This window comes from Salvelinus alpinus, chromosome 28 (genome assembly GCF_045679555.1).
Source record: "Salvelinus alpinus chromosome 28, SLU_Salpinus.1, whole genome shotgun sequence".
Taxonomy (NCBI): Eukaryota; Metazoa; Chordata; class Actinopteri; order Salmoniformes; family Salmonidae; genus Salvelinus; species Salvelinus alpinus.
Window position 1 is genome coordinate 17,313,101 of NC_092113.1, and position 20,604 is coordinate 17,333,704.

Here is a 20,604-nt window from a genome sequence, read left to right on the forward strand (position 1 = left end):
TTACCTTACTTTTCTTGATCTCCAGTATTTTCCACAACTAGTAAGATTTATTCCACATATCTGACTTCCCCTTTACCTCATGAGCAACCAGTAGCCTAACCATTCCCCCTTTTCGGGTTTATTTCTCACGTCCTCTGCATCCATTTTGCTGTTATGGTGTTTGGAGTTTGTTATAACCAATTTATTAATGTGTTTATGATATGCTATAGGTCAGGCCACCTTGGTCACATGCATGTCATGCATTCTTTGTGTTATGGAAAGAGATCAAGATTTGAACTGGAATGTTTTCCTAAACAAATTAGATATTTTGGGAAACAGACCTTTGCAGTCAGAAATGGCTGTGGGAATATATGGGAATTAACGGGAATACATGGGAATTAACGGAAATATATGCAAATTAATATGAATACCATTTAAATGTAGATGTTTTTTGCATTGGATATATTTACCATATCATATGGAGACAGAAACATAAACCATTTACCTTATCATAAATAGACATAATTGCAAATGATTAAATCCTTCCAATAGAAATAAAAAAACAATTTAGTTACGAATTGAACTTTAATTAAATGAGTTGACTCTTCACATGGGATGATTTCACTGAACAACAAAAGAAAGGGAATATTGAATGATCCCCAATGATCCATCGCATCTCCCAAAAACGTTTTCAACATCTGTAAAATGAAAGTCTAGAAACTTAAGCTTTGGTTGTCTTCCTCTCAGGCTTTCATGTCTTCTCCCTGGACCTCCTCAACGTCCACCTCTTGAACATCAGACTCTGAGGCCTCATCTTCACTGTCACTTTCCAACCTTGTTGAGGATGGCTTGTTGTCAGGCTCAAAAGCCAAAAATTTGCCCGGATGGCCACCAATTTTTCAACCCTTGTATTGGTCAGCCTGTTGTGTGCTTTGGTGTGTGTTCCCAAACAAAGACTAGTTGCGCTCTGAGTCGGCTGATGTTGGTGAGATTTGGAGGATGATGGAGGCAACAGGAGAAAGAGCCTCAGATCCACAAAGTCCCTTCCACCAGGTGGCTGATGAGATACGTTGGCACGACTGCCATATTGCATCTCCATCCCAAAGCCCTTGCTTGGAAGTGTACTTCGCCAGACTGCCAAGAACCTTGCCAAGGTGGCCAGACACAGTAGTGATGACACCATAGGCCTGGTTGATCTCTGCACCAGACAGGATGATCTTGCCAGCATACTTGGGGTCCAACATGTACGCTGCGGTGTGTATGGGCTTCAGGCAGAAGTCTTCAAGCTTTTTGATGTATTTCAGAACTGCAGTTTCCTCTGCTTGGAGCAACAGTGAAGTGGGCAGGGCAGTATGGTTTTCTTCTCTTACATCTACAAACAGTCTGAACATCAGACAGGATGGCATTGTCTCCCTCAATCCATGCAATGGCTACTACAATAGGTTTCAGGAGTTTCAGGCTGCTTACCACTCTCTCCCAAAATACATCATCCAGGAGGATCCTCTTGATGGGGCTGTCCATATCGGCAGACTGTGATATGGCCATTTCTTGGAGAGACTCCTTCCCCTCCACGAGACTGTCAAACATGATGACAACACCACCCCAACGTGTGTTGCTAGGCAGCTTCAATGTGGTGCTCTTATTCTTCTCACTTTGGTTGGTGAGGTAGATTGCTGCTATAACTTTATGACCCTTCACACACCTAACTATTTCCTTGGCTCTCTTGTAGAGTGTATCCATTGTTTTCAGTGCCATGATGTCCTTGAGGAGCAGATTCAATGCATAAGCAGCACAGCCAATGGGTATGATGTGAGGGTAGGACTCCTCCACATTAGACCAAGCAGCCTTCATGTTTGCAGCGTTGTCTGTCACCTTCTGTGGTCCAAGGTCATTGATGACTGCCTTCAGCGCTTCTGCAATGTAGAGACCAGTGTGTCTGTTGTCCCTTGTGTCTGTGCTCTTGTAGAATACTGGTTGACGGGTGGAGATGATGTAGTTAATTATTCCTTGCCCACAAACATTTGACCACCCATCAGAGATGTTTGTATTACAGTCAGCTTTCTCTATGATTTGCTTGACTTTTCAACTCTGTTGAACTCTGCATCCAGCAAATGAGTAGATAAAGCATGTCTGGTTGGAGGGGTGTATGCTGGGTGAAGAACATTCAGAAATTTCTTCCATTACACATTGCCCGTGAGCATCAGAGGTGATCCAGTTGCGTACACAGCTCGAGCAAGACATTCATCAGCATTTCTCTGACTACGTTCCTCCATTGAGTCAAAAAAAAAATCGGATTCCAGGAGGACCATGAGCTGTTGCTGTCGATAAGGTGTCTGATTCATAATTTTCACCTCATATAGAAGTAGAGGGACTTTTGTCCGAGGTTGCTTGTGAGCGCTGAGGGAGCTTTATGCACTTGGCCAGATGATTCTGCATCTTTGTTGCATTCTTCACATATGATTTGGCACAGTATTTGCAAATGTACACAGCTTTTCCTTCTACATTAGCTGCAGTGAAATGTCTCCACACATCAGATAGTGCCAGTGGCATTTTCCCGTAAAGATTAGAAAAAAAAGAGATAAAAAAACCCCCAAATACAATTCCATGTACAGATAAATAGTTAAGCAGTTAGATTAAGCAATTATTTTGTAAGATAAATGTTTTTAAATTAAACATGTATGGAAACAGGTGAATTGACACTCAGTTAGCAGGCTCAAGCAAGCTAAAACCCACATGGTAGCAGAAATTGTTAACAAGTTAGAAATTATTTAAACACACTCCTGTAGGCTACTATTTACTAGTTAACAAAGAAATATGTCATAAAATATATTCACCTTACCCAGTATTGTAATAAAAACTTACCAGAAAGCATATAGTCCTTGGCTCAGACAGTGTAGTAGTGCTGGCTCAATAGCATCTCATTAGTGTGCATGATCTTGAGAATCAGCTGTACATGTGATGGAAGAATGCACTGCACATGTGATGGAAGAATGCACTGTGCATGCAGAGGGTTGCGATTCCATTGAATTGGGGAAAGTTTAACCAAAATATGCCACAAGACCTAGAAATGCCTTATGTGTATCCCACAAAAAAGGTTAATTGTTATAAGCTAACTTTTTTGATGAATTTAAGTAAATTCCCCAAATTCCTGACTTAATTTCCCATGGAAAATTCCGGAAATTTCACGGAAAGTTTCCGACCCTTTGCATCCCTAATTAAAACACATAGGATGTGTCTAACTATAGGAAAAATACAAGTTTTATAACAGACGACTCTTGGTCGACCATTATGTTTTGTAGTCGTGGACGGCCCTACAACATAGATTATTGTAACGATGTGTGCTGAGTGTCGGGAAGCAAGTTCAGGGAGTGAGTGTTTTAATAAATAAATGAAACAAACACGTAACAAACAACTCACCGACATGACCCAGGAACAGATACAGTAACGCCTTGGGAAGGAACCAAAGGGAGTTTTATTTTTTATTTAACCAGGTAGGCCATTTGAGAACAAGTTCTCATTTACAACTGCGACCTGGCCAAGATTAAGCAAAGGAGTGCGACAAAAACAACAACACAGAGTTACACATGGGATAAACAAACGTACAGTCAATAACACAATAGAAAAATCTATGTACAGTGTGTGCAAATGTAGTAAGATTAGGGAGGTAAGGCAATAAATAGGCCATAGTGGCAAAATAATTACAATTTCGCATTAACACTGGAGTGATAGATGTGCAGATGATGATGTGGAAGTAGAGATACTGGGGTGCAAAAGAGCAAGAAAAATAAATAACAATATGGGGATGAGGTAGTTGGGTGTACTATTTACAGATGGGCTATGTACAGATGTAATGATCGGTAAGCTGCTCTGACAGCTGATGCTTAAAGTTAGTGAGGGAGATATAAGTCTCCAGCTTCAGTGATTATTGCAATTTTTTCCAGTCATTGGCAGCAATGAAGGAAAGGCGGCCAAAGGAGGTGTTGGCTTTGGGGATGATTTTAGAAAGAGAGGGTCCAGATTGTCTAGCCCACCTGATTTGTAGGGGTCCAGATTTTGCAGCGCTTTCTGAACATCAGCTAACTGGATTTGGGTAAAGGAGAAGCGTGGGGGGGGGCTTGGGTAAGTTGCTGCGGGGGGTGCAGAGCTGTTGGCTGGGGTAGGGGTAGCCAGGTGGAAACCATGGTCAGCCGTAGAAAGATGCTTCTTGAAATTCTGTATTATCGTCAATTATCGGTGGTGACAGTGTTTCCTAGCCTCAGTGCAGTGGGCAGCTGGGAGGAGGTGCTCTTATTCTCCATAGACTTTAGTGTCCCAAAACCTATTGGAATTAGTGCTACAGGATGCAAATTTCTGTTTGAGTGACATATATAGGGAAGGTAATCAGGGAAGTGATTGAGTCCAGGTGAGTCTGATGACGCGCAGGTGCGCGTAACGATGGTGACAGGTGTGCGCCATAAAGAGCAGGCTGGTGGCCTAGAGACCAGCGAGGGAGCACACGTGACAGTACCCCCTCCCCGACACGCGACTCCGGCCGCAGGACGCCGACCAAAATGACGATCCCGGGGATCAGGAGTGGACCAGTCATCTATGCTGAGTTGTGGGAGACCTGTCAGTCCAGCTGAGACGCAGGAGCATGGCGACCTAGAACGCCGGAGAAAGAGCATATGTTGCGGTACCCCCTCCCCGGTGCGTTCGGCTCCAGCCACAGGACGCCAACCAAAGGGACGATCTCGGGGATCAGGAGCGGACCGGTCACCCCTGCTGATTGTGCGGGAACCTGTCGCCGGCTGGGGCACGGGAACCTGACAGACCGGCTGAGGCAGAGGAGCCTGGCGATCCAGCTGAGGCATTAGAGCCTGATGAGCCGATGGAAGCAGGGGAGCCTAGCGATCCGGCGAAGGCATGAAACCCTGACGAACCGGCGGAGGCAGGGGAGCCTGGCAATCTGTCTGAGGCATGAGAGCCTGTAGCGGCTCCCGGACCCGACATCATTCCCACCGAAACAAAAAATAAAAATAACACTCCCTGATGCGATGTGTTATTCTGTAACGATGTGCACTGAGAGTCAGGAAGCAAGTTCAGGGAGTGAGTGTCTTAATAAATAAATGAAACAACCATGTAACACAAACAATGCACAGACATGACCAAGGAACAGAAACAATAACGCTTGGGGAAGGAACCAAAGGGAGTGACATATATAGGGAAGGTAATCAGGGAAGTGATGGAGTCCAGGTGAGGCTGATGATGCACAGGTGCGCGTAACGATGGTGACAGGTGTGCGCCATAACGAGCAGGCTGATGACCTTGAGACCGGAGAGGGGGCACACGTGACAATTATCCTCAATGAGACTATGAGATTATAACTGTGCCGCTGGCTACTTCAGTCCTGTAAGAGAATGAGCTCTGCACACCTCCCAATCCCAAATTGAATAGCATGGTTGCATGATTCACTTTTTATATCTGAGTCTTTTATGTGCACATTCTCATTCTATGGATAGATAGGCCTACCTGGAAATACTTTGGAAGTAGGATAACCAGACCGGCAAATGTAGCATATTCTAAGACAACAAAAGGCTTAAATTCAGATGTTAATAGGAAGTCATTATATTGTTATCAAGTTGGCTACAATGGCCAGACATCGTAGTTGTCTGTTGTTCTTAAAGTATTATTACTGTATACTATATGCTTTACTTGTTTCACTTTTTTGAATTGTGTGACCAACCTAAAAATTCTAGCATTTTCTTATGACTTACACTATATATACAAAATTATGTGTACACCCCTTCAAGTTAGTGGATTCCGCTATTTCAGGAACACCCATTGCTGATAGGTGTTTAAGATCGAGCACGCAGAAATCTCCATAGACAAACATTGGCAGGAGAATGGCCTTACTGAAGAGCTTAGTCACTTTCAACGTGGCACCGTCATATGATGCCACCTTTCCAACAAGTCAGTTTGTCACATTTCTGCCCTGCTAGAGCTGCACCAGTCAACTGTAAGTGCTGTTATTGTGAAGTGGAAACGTCTAGGAGAAACAACGTCTCATACGCTAAATGGTAGGCCACACAAGAGCTGAAGCATGTAGCACGTAAAAATCGTCTGTCCTCGGTTGCAACACTCACTACCGAGTTCCAAACTGTCTCTGGAAGCAACGTCAGCACAATAACTGTTCGTCGGGAGCTTCATGAAATGGGTTTCCATGGCCGAGCAGCCGCACACAAGCCTAAGATCAACATGCACAATGCCATGGGTCGGCTGGAGTGGTGTAAAGCTCGCCACCATTGGACTCTGGAGCAGTGGAAACACATTCTCTGTAGTGATTAATCACGCTTCACCATCTGGCAGTCCGACGGACGAATCTGGGTTTGGCGGATGCCAGGAGAATGCTACCTGCCCGAATGCATAGTGCCAACTGTAATGTTTGTTGGTGGAGGAATAATGGTCTGGGGCTGTTTTTCATGGTTCGGGCTAGGCCCTTTAGTTCCAATGAAGGGAAATCTTAACGCTACAGCATACAATGACATTCTAGACGATTCAATAGTTTTGGGAAGGCCCTTTCCTGTTCAGCATGACAATGCCCCTGTGCACAAAGCGAGGTCCATACAGAAATGGTTTGTCGAGATCGGTGCGGAAGAACTGGCTTGCACAGAGCCCTGACCTCAACCCCATCGGACACCTTTGGGATGAATTGGAACGCTGACTGCGAGCCAGGCCTAATCGCCCAACATCAGTGCCCGACCTCACTAATTAATGCTCCTGTGGCTGAATGGAAGCAAGTCCCAATGTTCCAACATCTAGTGGAAAGCCTTCCCATATTAATGCCCATGATTTTGGCATGAGATGTTCGACGAGCAGGTGTCCACATATTTTTGGTTATCTAGTGTAGCTCCTGTGTGGCTCAGTTGGTAGACCATGGCACTTGCAACACCAGTGTTGTGGGTTCGATTCCCACGGGGGACCGATATGAACATTTATGCACTCACTACTGTAAGTTTCTCTGGATAAGAGCATCTGCTACATTACGTAAATGTAAGATAACAACAACTAACCATTTGGGAAACACTGTCATAAAGTAACTATATTACATAAAGGGTTGTAATAAGTACTGCATTACCATCACTGCGGTAGAAGTAGTTGTCAAAGTCATATTCCCCGTATCTTCAAAGACAACAGCTGAAGCAGAAGAAAACTTGGAGCGGACACCCTTTGCCCCCTGATAATAGAGCTACAGTATGTGGCTGTTATCTGAAAGATAATTGAGCTCTCTAAGAATGTCAGCTATTTTTAATCGTGAGGGGAGGAACTTCTGTTTAAGAGTACAAATCAGATTATTCTCAGAGAGCGAGTGGTCACCTTCACATGACAAAGCTCATCTGTCTCGCTCTCTCTCTCCCTCTTTCTCTACCCCTCTAATGAAATTGTTGTCACGTTCCCTGTACTCTCTCTCTCCCTTTCTCTCTCTCTCTGCTGTCTTCCGCTATGCCGCAGGGCTCTCTTGCTGATGTAATTTATTCTATGTCTCTGCTAGCATCAGGGAGAGCCTCCTAAAGTGAACGCTCTTCATGCAGACAGCTCCTGAGAGGCTCTGCTCAGCTCTGCTATTACAGTGAGGACACATCGCTTTTGACGTAAAAAGCACTTAGTGATTGCAGTCAGAGCCTAATTGAAGCAACCACAATAGCCGTCAGTTAAGAAGAAAATTAGATGTGACATTGTTGGATATTCGTTTTGTGGCCAGTAATTGCCACTGTGTCGCAGGATGGTGACTTCAACAACATTGGGGAGGTTTTGGATTTTGCAAGGGGTAGGGAAGAGTGTGATGGGTAGGGTATATGTGTGAGTGTGTAATAGGCAGGCTGGGTTCACCCACTACGGGTAATATGTCATGCTGGTCTTGGGATGTGGACATCAGAAGACTGCTGACTTTCTGTTTCTGTTAATTTATTGTTTCAGGATTGCATTCCATTACCATGACCACAGAAAAGGGATTGCCCATGGAGATGAAGAGTACCATGGAGGGTGATGTCAGGAGGACCAATCAGGTTGGAGAGCTGCAAGACTCACAGTCGTGTATCATTTTGCACTTCACATCTAATCATTTAGCATTTGCATTAAACCTACAAAACACAGTATATCATAAAATGGAGCAAATCTTTGAATATTATGCAGTGTGCATTGTATCGTATGCCTTTTGTGGTTATTACATTAATGTCCACATCATTTAGCCTACTGTTTTGATATTTCATACATTGGCTTGGTTACTAAGTCAATAAATTGTGGTTTATGACGTCTTATTTGAAACTTTTCACTTATCTTAAGGATCATGACAGTAAGACGTCAGATGACTATCATGGGGACATGGATGACAGCTCAGAGAAGACCCCCACCAAAGCATCAAAATCCCCCCAGAAATCTTCCAAACGCCCCAAAACCGTTCCTGTCAAAATCACCCTACTTGACGGCTCAGAGTATGAAACTGGAGTAGAGGTATTTATTATATGGGATTTCAAATCTTTTTGGGGGATTTCAAATCTTTTTTTATAAAAAAAAAATGTGGTCCCCCTTTTTTGTACAAAGTTGAAATCAGACAGGAACATAGAGAGTTTAGGGGCAAAGACAGGAATGACCATGACTAGGGCTAATCACTAGACATTAGAAATTATAGAAATTATTTTAGGCGGCATCTTAGCAAGATGAGCAGCAGCTTAGCATGTTTGGTAACACTTCAAGAATAAGGATAGTGCCAGTTACAAAGCAATCTGTCCCTTGTAGTGTTTAAATGCTAATAAATCGAACATGCTGAATTGTAGACATTAACAAGTTATATCCAAGTTGCTGCAAACACACCTCTATCTATGTGCACTGCCTGGAGCTCATTAGCTTCTAGCAAAGGTTGTAGTTATCAGGTATGAAGGTAAGACCCAGATGCAGACAATGTCGAATTAACAATGGTTTAATAATCCAACGGGGTCAGGCAATAGACAGGTCAAGGCAGGCATGGGTCAGTAAACCAGAGGTAGGGCGACAGTACCGGACGGCAGGCAGGCTCAGGGTCAGGGTAGGCAGAGGTCAATAATCCAGAGGTGGAGCAAAAGTACAGATCGGCAGGCAGGCTCAGGGTCAGGCAGAATGGTCAGGCAGGCGGGCTCAGAGTCAGGGCAGGCAAGGGTCAAAACCAGGAGGGTGAGAAAAAGAGAGACTGGGAAAAGCAGGAGCTGAGATAAAAATGCTGGTTGACTTGAAAAACAAGACGAACTGGCAACAGACAAACAGAGAACACAGGTATAAATACACAGGGGATAATGGGGAAGATGGGCGACACCTTGGAAGGGGGTGGAGACAATCACAAAGACTTTTTCTTAATTAGTGATATTTATGTATAGGATGAGTAAGAGAGTTCTGATTTTACTTGAACACAAGGTTCACTCAGACAGTGACTACAGGCTGTGTTTTCTGAGGCTGCTACTTACAGCCCTCTCATATCAATGGACCTCCTGATTCAGTGTCCTATTCCTCTCTCTCTTCTCTCTCTCTCTCTCTCTCTCTCTCTCTCTCTCTCACTCTCACTCACACTCACACTCACACTCACACTCACACTCACACTCACACTCTCCCTCTCACTCTCACACACACACACACACACTAGGGTTGAATATTTTACAAATGTTCCATCCCGAGAATAAGTCACTTTTCTTCTGGGTAACCTGGTATTTCCCGCCAAAACCGGAAGTGTCATTCAAAAGCATAACAAAATATATACATATGTCTGGATTTGATTAGAGCTTTGATCAGCATGAAAATTCAAACCTGATGCTACCTGAGCCCGATGACCCATATATTAAATACATTTTATGATCTCTACATTAACAACATTTAATGAGCCCAAGCCAGAAAAAGCCCAAATGATTGTGCCATTATCCAATACATTCTGTATATGATAAATCTACTGCACATTACGCAAAACAGAAAAACATAAAAGCCCATAGATGTAGCTAGCTATATGCTCTCTTGGGTAAATAAATGAAACAAGCTCCAGTAGGCTAATCTTTTTAAGTGTGAACTGAATTACTGTACTGTATTCTATTTTACTCTAATACAGTGCATTCGGAAAGTATTCAGACGCCTTGACTTTTTCCAATTTTTTTTAACGTTACAGCCTTATTCTAAAATAAAAAAAAAACGTTTTTTAGAATTGTTTTGCAAAATAAATAAAAAAATATATACAGTACCAGTACTTTGGGCTCCCAAGTGGCGCAGTGGTCTAAGACACTGCATCTCAGTGCTAGAAGCATCGCTACAGACCAACCTGGTTTGAATCCAGACAGTATCACAAACGGCTGTGAATGGGTGTCCCATAGGGCGGCGCACAATTGGCCCAGCGTCGTCCGAGTTTGGCCGGTGTAGGCCGTCATTGTAAATAAGATTTTTTTTTAACTGACTTGCCTAGTTAAATATATAAAATAATATAAAATTTTGGACACACCTTCTCATTCCAGGGTTTTTCTTAATTTTTACTATTTTCTACATAGTATAATAATAGTGAAGACATCAAAAATATGAAATACCACATATGGAATCATGTAGTAACCAAAAAAGTGTTAAGCAAATAAAAATATATTTTAATTTTGAGATTCTTTAAAGTAGCCTCACTTTGCCTAAATGACAGCTTTGCACACTCTTGGCATTATTTTTAATTTGTGAAATTTCCTTCCATCTTAATGCATTTGAGCCAATCAGTTGTGTTGTAACAAGGTAGGGAGAGTATACAGAAGATAGCCCTATTTGGTAAAATACCAAGTCCATATTATGGCAAGAACAGCTCAAATAAGCCAAGAGAAACGACAGCCCATCATTACTTTAAGACATGTAGGTCAGTCAAGAACTTTGAAAGTTTCTTCAAGTGCAGTTGCAAAAACCAAGTGCTATGAGGAAACTGGCTCTCATGAGGACCGCCACAGGAAAAGAAGACCCAAAGTTACCTCTGCTGCAGAGGATAGGTTCATTAGAGTTAACTGCACCTCAGATTGCAACCCAAATAAATGCTTTACAGAGTTCAAGTAACAGACACATCTCAACATCAACTGTTCAGAGGAGACTGCGTGAGTCAGGCCTTCATGGTTGAATTGCTGCAAAGAAACCACTACTAAAGGACACCAATAAGAAGAAGAGACTTGCTTGGGCCAAGAAACACAAGCAATGGACATTAGACCGGTGGAAATCTGTCCTTTGGTCTGATGAGTCCAAATTTGAGATCTTTTGTTCCAACTTCCGTGTCTTTGTGAGATGCAGAGCAGGTGAACGGATGATCTCAGCATGTGTGGTTTCCACCGTGAAGCATGGAGGAGGAGGTGTGAGGGTGTTGGGGTGCTTTGCTGGTGACACTGTCAGTGATTTATTTAGAATTCAAGGCACACTTAACCATCATGGATACCACAGCATTCTGCTGCGATACGCCATCCCATCTGGTTTGCGCTTATTGGGACTATGATTTGTTTTTCAACAGGAAAAGAACCCAAAACACACTTCCAGGCTATGTAAGGGCTATTTGACCAAGAAGGAGAGTGATGGAGTGCTGCATTTGATGACCTGGCCTCCACAATCACACGACCTCAACCCAATTGAGATGGTTTGGGATGAGTTGAACCGCAGAGTGAAGGAAAAGAAGCCAACGAGGGCTCAGCATATGTGGGGACTCCTTCAAGACTGTTGGAAAATCATTCCTCATGAAGCTGGTTGAGAGAATGCCAAGAGTGTGCAAAGCTTTCTTCAAGGCAAAGGGTGGCTACTTTGAAGAATATAAAATATAACATGTATTTTGATTTGTTTAACACTTTTTTGGTTACTACATGGTTCTCTATTTGTTATTTCATAGTTTTGATGTCTTCACTTTTATTCTACAATGTAGAAAATATAAAAAATAAAGAAAATCCTTGAATGAGTAGGTATGTCCAAACTTTTGACTGGTACTGTATATACTGAAATATTACATTTACATAAGTATTCAGACCCTCTACTCTAAGGGGGTGGCAAAGTACGGCCCGCGGGCACTTCAATCCGGCCCGCGAGACATAATTCTTTTTTTTTTTTCTCCCCAATTGTTAGTTACAGTCTTGTCCCATCGCTGCAACTCCCGTACAGATTTGGGAGAGGCGAAGGTCGAGAGCCGTGCGTCCTCCGAAACACGATCCAGCCATGCTGCACTTCTTCTTGACACAATGCCTGCTTAACCCGGAAGCCAGCCGCACCAATGTGTCTGAGGAAACACCATACACCTGGCGACCGTGTCAGCATGCATATGCACCCAGCCCGCCACAGAGGTCGCTAGAGTGCAATGGGACAAGGAAATCTCTGCCAAACCCTTTACTAACCCAGACGATGCTGGGCCAATTGTGCACCGCCTCATGGGTCTCTCAGTCACGGCCAGCTGTGACACAGCCTGGGATCGAACCCGGGTCTGTAGTGACGCCTCAAGCACTGCGATGCAGTGCCTTAGACCGCTGCGCCAATCGGGAGGCCCCCGCAAATGTATTTGAACAAACAATTGATCCCCCCCAAAAATGCGGCCCTCCGTTGAATTTCTAAATCCCGATGTGGCCCTCATGCCAAAAAGTTTGCCCACCCCTGCTCTACTCAGTACTTTGTTGAAGCACCTTTGGCAGTGATTACATCCTCTAGTCGTCTTGGGTATGACACTACAAGCTTGGCACACCTGTATTTAGGGAATTTCTCCCATTCTTCTCTACAGATCCTCTCAAGTTCTGTCAGGTTGGATGGGGAGTGTTGCTGCACAGCTAATTTCAGGTCTCTCCAGAGATGGTTGATCGGGTTCTCTCTCTACTTCGCACCGCTCATCTTTCCCTCGATGCCGACTAGTCTCCCAGTCCCTGCCACTGAAAAACATCCCCACAGCATGATGCTGCCACCACCATGCTTCACCGTAGGGATGGTGCCAGGGTTCCTCCAGACGTGACGCTTGGCATTCAGGCCAAATAGTTCAATCTTGGTTTCATCAGACCAGAGAATCTTGTTTCTCATGATCTGAGAGTCCTTTAAGTGCCTTTTGGGAAACTCCAAGTGGGCTGTCATGTGCCTTGTACTGAGCAGTGGCTTCCGTCTGGCCACTCTACCATAAAGGCCTGATTGGTGCTGCAGAGATGGTTGGATCTCCCATATCCACAGAGGAACTCTGGAGCTCTGTCAGAGTGACCATCGGGTTCTTAGTCACCTCCCTGGAGACTGAATACTTCCCGAATGCACTGTATATGGACTGGAATCACGCACATCTTTCAAATCATTATAAAGACAGGTGACGAATGTGCTGCAACAGAATCACAAGTATAGGCTAGTAAATTTGTTTTTAATTTAGAAATATAATAAGGCCTATTTGTATAATTAGTAGGCTGACGCATATATACCTTTTATAATATTTTCCCTAATGTTTTCCCTACATCCTCTTTCTCTCTGTATTGTTGCTTCATTTCTTCCTTGCTTTCAACAGTGAAATGAAATAAGTTTTGTTGTCCTTATGTTCATCATGCCAATGTCATACTTGTATAATATAGGACTAGAATTAGATTAAGAAGGCTTTCACTTCTCATCACGAAGATTGAATGTTTATGGGTCTGAATAAATAACTGCTATAGCCTACCGCCATCGCGTGTTCGCTCTTCTTTCAAACTACCTGTGAGTTCAATTGGCTACTGTATTTAACATTCGGCATAAAGGAGCTTGCATCCCTCTTCGAATAGTCTATTGGTATAAGAAATGCAAAAAAATTATATCCAACAAGCTATACTAGTCTAGCTTTTCCTGCATGGGACTCCAAGATCTAAGGCGCATTTTTTAAAGAGAGAGGCCAGCGGAGCACAGGTGCGTGCGTATTGCGCAAGAAACAGAGGCTATAAGTTAGAAGCTTATTATGCATAACCCATCATTAATTAGCTAAATATAAAGCTAATACTGCATTGAATTTATTACCTGAAAGAGGTAGGCTAGGGCATCTATATATAGGGCTGTATATCAATCTACTGTAGAACAGGATTCTCTATTTTGGATGCAATTTGAATGGCACTGCACTGATTTTAAGCAACAATATTCGAGTGATAGGCTGTTTTAAAACTCTGGACTCTTTACAATTTAAAAACAAGGTGACCACCGAACGCCAGACCGGAGATGGGTAAATTAGACTCACATTCAGTCTTTATATTACTGTAGCATAGGCTATGCTGCAGCAAATGTAGGCCTACCTGTCACAATAAAAAAAGTTATGATACTGAGACGATAGGTCTACATGCATTGTGAACTCCACTACATACTGAGATGGGCTGTCTGTCCCAACCATGAGCGTTGATTCATCATGCAGAGGCCGCAGACGAGCCACATTTAGACATTGCATATCATTTAACAGTTTCAGTTCACTCCATGCTGTTCATATAAATCATTTCTTCATGTAACGGATGTGAAATGGCTAGCTAGTTAGCGGGTACGCGCTACTAGCATTTCAATCAGTTACGTCACTTGCTCTGAGACTTAAGTAGGGTTTCCCCTTGCTCTGCAAGGGCCGTGGCCTTTGTGGAGCGATGGGTAACGATGCTTCGTGGGCGACCGTTGTTGATGTGTGCAGAGGGTCCCTGGTTCGAGCCCGGGTATGGGCGAGGGGACGTACTAAAGTTATACTGTTACATTGATGCTGTTGACCCGGATCACTGGTTGCTGCGGAAAAGGAGGAGGTTGAAAGGGGGGTGAGTGTAACGGATGTGAAATGGCTGGCTAGCTAGTTAGCGGGTACGCGCTACTAGCATTTCAATCAGTTACGTCACTTGCTCTGAGACTTAAGTAGGGTTTCCCCTTGCTCTGCAAGGGCCGTGGCCTTTGTGGAGCGATGGGTAACGATGCTTCGTGGGCGACCGTTGTTGATGTGTGCAGAGGGTCCCTGGTTCGCGCCCGTGTTGGGGCGAGGGGACGGTTTAAAGTTATACTGTTACATTCAGATTTATCATATTCTCGCAAGGGATTGGTTTTGGGCAGTAAATCTCGGTAACTGGGTTTCTGACATTTAACCCTAACCCATGCACTCACACACACACACGCATGCACACACACACAGTCATGCTACACATGCTATACTAGTATTCCCAATGAGACAGTGAGTGACAAGTGTGAGAGGAGACCTCCCATTGAGGTGGAGCTGGACTTACCCCCATAGATCATGTCGGGACTGTAACATTGGTAGCTGGAGGTGACTGAGTGGGATGTGTTATGGGGGGGTGAAATATGTTGGGGGATGTACTAGAGGTTTCCCATATCTACCCCCAACCTCCCCCGTCTCTCATCTTCTGCAGTGACATCAGAAGCATTCAGTTAAAGGATAGGAAATCTATACAGTTGACGTTTTAGTAGTTTTGTACGACCAAGGAGAAAATAGATTGGGGGATTGCAAGAGGGAGAAAGAGGGAGGAGAAGAGAGAGAGTTAGCGAGAGAGAGAGAGAGAGAGAGAGAGTGTGTGTGTGTGTGTGTGTGTGTGTGTGTGTGTGTGTGTGTGTGTGTGTGTGTGTGTGTGTGTGTGTGTGTGTGTGTGTGTGTGTGTGTGTGTGTGTGTGTGTGTGTGTGTTTGTGTTTGTGAAGTTGGACAGGGATGGTTTGGTGTGGGTGAAGCATACGAATATTGTACAAATCTCCAGGCACATTAATGTACACTCTTAGAAAAAAGGTGCTATCTAGAACCAAAAAGGTTTCTCCTATAGGGACATCCTCAAAACTCGTTTGGAAACCTTTTTCTAAGAGTGTAATGATGTACAATGAAGAACTGTGCCTTAATGGTATACACCAAGAAGCAATCCACACCACTTTCTTATTGATCGTTGGTGCTTAACATTGCTGATATTGATTAAGTACAGTGCATTTACCTTGTTAAATCTCTAACCTCAAGCCATACAATTGATACAATAATTATTAGACCGGCCTGCCTGTCTTTTCTCATTCCAACCAGTTTCTCTTCTTAACAGACACAGACCACACATCATAGACAGATGAAGCAACTGTTGATCAGGCCAGTTCAAAGAATTGGGCCGTTCCACAAATAGAGTGCCTTTTGTGTTCCTTTGATATTTTAGAAATTGTGCACTAATATTAGATTTTAAAAGCCTGTTATATTAAATGAACTGCACTTTAATATGAACCACAAGTAAAATTAAATAAATCCGATTTTTAATATGAATTAACACTTGCTAATGTGCCAAAAATGTGCATTTTGATATGTCACTGGTCATGTTTTTCCAACTTCTAGGATTTAAACCCACTTTACACCAACATTTCTCCAAGTTTTCACCATTACTAACCAAGTTGCCATCCAACCATTTCATGCGGATGAATTACCTGACGCATAAAACCGACTGGGCTGATGGAAACAGGAAATGTCGGTGCAATTTCCTAAATGTCAACAGACAATTTGTTAGTTCACATGGTGAGATCTTTTTGTGTCGGTAAAATGTATTATTTGAGAAATGGTGGTGGAAACGCCATTATGCACAAATATTGGTAGAATAATCATCATATCGAAGTAAACTTGGAGTCACGCGATGATACTGTATGTTGTGTTGTCCTCCCACCACGACTTGGGAAAGCATGCAGTTTATTAGGCTACAGATGAAATAAGTTATAATTAACTTCACATTGTGGTGAAAGTGCACTGGGATGAGATTGATGCTCCTATCCAATAAATATTGAGGGTCTTATTCAGGTGACATGATAATTGATACTCAGCTGCCGTTTGACAAGTAAAAATGATCTCACTCTTATCCATAATAATCTAATCCTACCCACACTGTAGCCTATCTGGAACCTGTAGGCTGGAGATCACGTGCCAAGACCAGAGCTGGCACATTTGCTATTTAACTAGTGACGGGGGGAAAAATCGATACAGTTACATATCACAATAATAATATTATTATTTTTGTGCTAGTTGGCTGTACAAAACTCCTGTATTTTTCCTTAACTGGATATTAATTTCCCACCACATTTCTTGAATGAATGAATGTTTATGAAAGAGAAGGAGTTTTGTCTAAACTTGAAAAGGCCTGTTTTTAATATTCTATTCTATACTTTTGTCCAGTATAGCCTTTCTTACTTGATCAATCTTATCACTACTTAACTTAACACTCTCTCTGAGACTAGCTATTAGCCCATACCCAGATACTGTCTCCCTTCATCGTGTTTGCCTGGACCATACAGTCTCTAAAATGGATTTGCAGGATTACGCCAAATGGCTTCTAATGCAATCAGCCCATAGAACTAGTGTGGCAGAAATGTGATTGGAGGCAATTGGGACGGGAGCGAAATCTCATCAACAGCTTAGTTGCAATGCTTGGGGGGACCACCTAAAATGTGTGTTGCAATTTAATTTAGTTAGAAAATCCAATACGCTCCAAAATTTCTCAGCAGCCACTACGTTAATCGCTCCCTCACTCGCTCGTGGTTGCTGTATTTCACCAGACTGGTACCACAGCATTTCTTTGATTAAAGGCCAGGTTATGTTTAATGTTTCATTAATATTTCATTTATGTTTCATTAATAATTTTGCAAGGTAATGGCTACTGTACCAGTTTTCTTTAAAGGAGTGTAACAAAGCCATGTGCCCCACCATTCACAAGACAGAGCACAGACAAAAAGAAAAGGAACCTATTACTTCTGTTTCCATGGTAACAGCTGCTTGGTTGCACTGTCGCCGTAGGAGCCAGGTTTCCCGGGAGACGAGTGTGGTGTGTGTGTGTGTGTGTGTGTGTGTAGACTGCATCTGCCAAAGCTGCCTCTGAAACACTGAAACATGCAGTGTGTCGGCTCTAAGCCCTAAAGGGGTGAAAACTAGGTGTGGCCCTGTGAAATACTAGCGGTTCCTTCCTTTTGTAGCCATTGCCTAGCCTTTCCTATCCCTCAGGGCTGAGGAGGTACTGGACCATGAAAATGTCTGTCAGCCAACAGAAGGGCTGGATTTTCATGCTGATGGTATTTTCATAGTGTGATGAAAGAGATTTTTCATTTAGTCAGTTAATCTAATAGATATAAATACAGTATATATATAATTTAACCAGGGAAGTTAGTTAAGAACAAATTCTTATTTACAATGACGGCCTACCCCAGCCAAACCCTAACAAGGCTAGGCTAATTGTGCGCCGCCCTATGGGACTCCCAATCACGGCCGGTTGTGATACAGCCTGGAATCGAACCAGGGTCTGTAGTGACGCCTCAAGCACTGAGATGCAGTGCCTTAGATCGCTGCGCCAATCGGGAGCCATGATAATAATTCCATGATGCATTTCCTAAACCACCGGACAAAAATGCTTTTTTTTATTCATAAATAGCTCCTGTATTTAAAGATGCACTGTTACTGTATCTGTATTGAAAATGGGCTATGCAGTATTTTGGCAGTGAGATTCATTCTGATAGGGTAGAAGAGAAATCCAGCATATATACAAGGTTATGATGATATCACTTGACTCACTGGTATCTTACTGAATATGACAAATCCCCACAACACCAAACCATTCCTGTGTGTGTGTGTGTGTGTGTGGTGGTGGTGGTGGGGGGCGCATGTGTGCATTTTTATAATCATGTGTGTTTTTGACAGAAATTTGCCAGGGGGCAGTCCGTGCTGGACATGGTGTGTGGCCATCTGAACCTGCTGGAGAGGGACTACTTTGGCCTGACGTTCTATGACACAGACAACACCAAGGTCAGAATCTTCGTTCTTACTCCCACCTAGAACCCTCCCCCTCACTCCCACCTACTGGCACCTATAGTGCCTTCAGAAAGTATTCACACCCCTTGACTTTTTCCACATTTTGTCATGTTACAAATTAATAAAAAATGAAAAGCTGAAATGCCTGAGTCATTAAGTATTCAACCCCTTTGTTATGGCAAACCTAAATAAGTTCAGAAGTAAAAATGTGCTTAACAAGTCATTTAAGTTGCATGGACTCATTCTGTGTGTATAATAGTGTTTAACATGATTTTTGAATGACTACCTGAGTTGAGCAGGGAATTTCAAACATAGATTCAACCACAAAGACCAGGGAGGTTTTGCAATACCTCGTTACGAAGGCAATAACTCGTTACCTATTGGTAGATGGGTAAAAATAAAAAAGCAGACACTGAATATCCCTTTGAACATGGTGAAGTTATTAATTACACCTTGGATAGTGTACTGTATCAACCATGTTTAAAAAATATAGTTTTATTATTTTTATTTAACCTTTATTTAACTAGGCAAGTCAGTTAAGAACAAATTCTTATTTACAATGACGACCTTTAACAACCATTTTTTATTGTTTTACTTATGTATTGTATATTGTTTTTGTTGTTGTGTGGTTTTCATATAAGGCCTTGATCTTCCAACCACACCTGCACACCGTTTTTATTTAATTACATTTTTTATCTGTATTGTTGTCTATCACTTGTTTTCTTTGGTGTAAATAAATTTAACTAAACTAAATACACACAGTCACTATAAAGATACACTCTCTGCCAGAGAGGAAGGAAACTGCTCAGGGTTTTCACCATGAGGCCAATGGTGACTTTAAAACAGTTATACAGTTTAATGGCTGTGATAGGAGAAAACTGAGGATGGATCAACAACATTATAGGTACTCCACAATATTAACCTAATTGACAGAATGAAAATAAGGAAGCCAGTACAAAATAAAAATATTCCAAAACATGCTTCCTGTTTACAATAAGGCACAAAAGTAAAACTGCAAAACATTTGGCAAAGAAACTTTATGTCCTGAATACAATGTGTTATGTTTGGTGCAAATCCAACACAACACATCACTAAACACCACTCTTCATATTTCCAAGTATGGTGGTGGCTGCATCATGTTATGGGTTTTCTTGTCATCAGCAAGGATGACTGTTCATGACTAGTTACAGTTTTGAATTAAATCAGCTTGAAAATCTCTGGAAAGACTTAAAATGACTGTCTAGCAATGATCAACAACCAACTTGACAAAGCTTGAAGAATTTTTTAAATAATGTGCAAATATTGCTCAATCCAGGTGTGCAAAGCTCTTACTGACTTACCCAGAAAGATTCACAGCTGTAATCACTGCCAGCAATGATTGTAACATGCATTGACTCAGGGGGTTGAATACCAATAAAGATAAAAGTGACATTTTAGAACTTAAAACATTTCTAGCATATCTATCTATGGTTAACATGGTTGACGTGGTATGCTCGACACGCTCAGTTTCCAACCACAAAACACCAGAAAATGGCCTAAAAGTGTAAATCCAACTCACCTGTTTTTACACTATGATTTGACTATTCGATGTTCAATGTTTCTTTTGAAAAACTATTTTCAAAAGAATAGTTTTACCATGTTAAAATGAGAGTTCAGTTCATGTTACACTGTTGACCTTAAACTTGAGTGACAAAAGTAAATGAATTTGTAATGGCATTACTTAAGTACATATCTTCAGAAATTACTTTCCCAAAGCAGCTAAATAACTAGGGCTTTACAATGATGGAGAAAACATGGGAAAATCTTTGGGTTAAGTGGGTTAAAACCTTGCCTGGCTACCCATCCACATCGCTCCGGCCAAACGCCATGCCCCCTTATGTTTCTTCTCCAA

At 42.5% G+C, this 20,604-nt stretch overlaps 1 protein-coding gene across 5 annotated transcripts in view; it reads left to right on the forward strand.

Annotated features, from left to right (window-relative positions):
* The window catches only part of LOC139557318 (band 4.1-like protein 1), a 107,525-nt gene that overhangs the window by 25,658 nt on the left and 61,263 nt on the right, over positions 1 to 20,604 (forward strand). For all 5 annotated transcript variants that reach the window (XM_071371966.1, XM_071371963.1, XM_071371964.1 and 2 more), the window contains exons 2-4: positions 7,933 to 8,021; positions 8,299 to 8,466; positions 18,603 to 18,707. In XM_071371966.1, coding sequence (XP_071228067.1) covers positions 7,950 to 8,021; positions 8,299 to 8,466; positions 18,603 to 18,707 — 345 coding nt within the window. In that variant the 5' untranslated portion in view covers positions 7,933 to 7,949. The remainder of the gene's footprint in view (positions 1 to 7,932; positions 8,022 to 8,298; positions 8,467 to 18,602; positions 18,708 to 20,604) is intronic.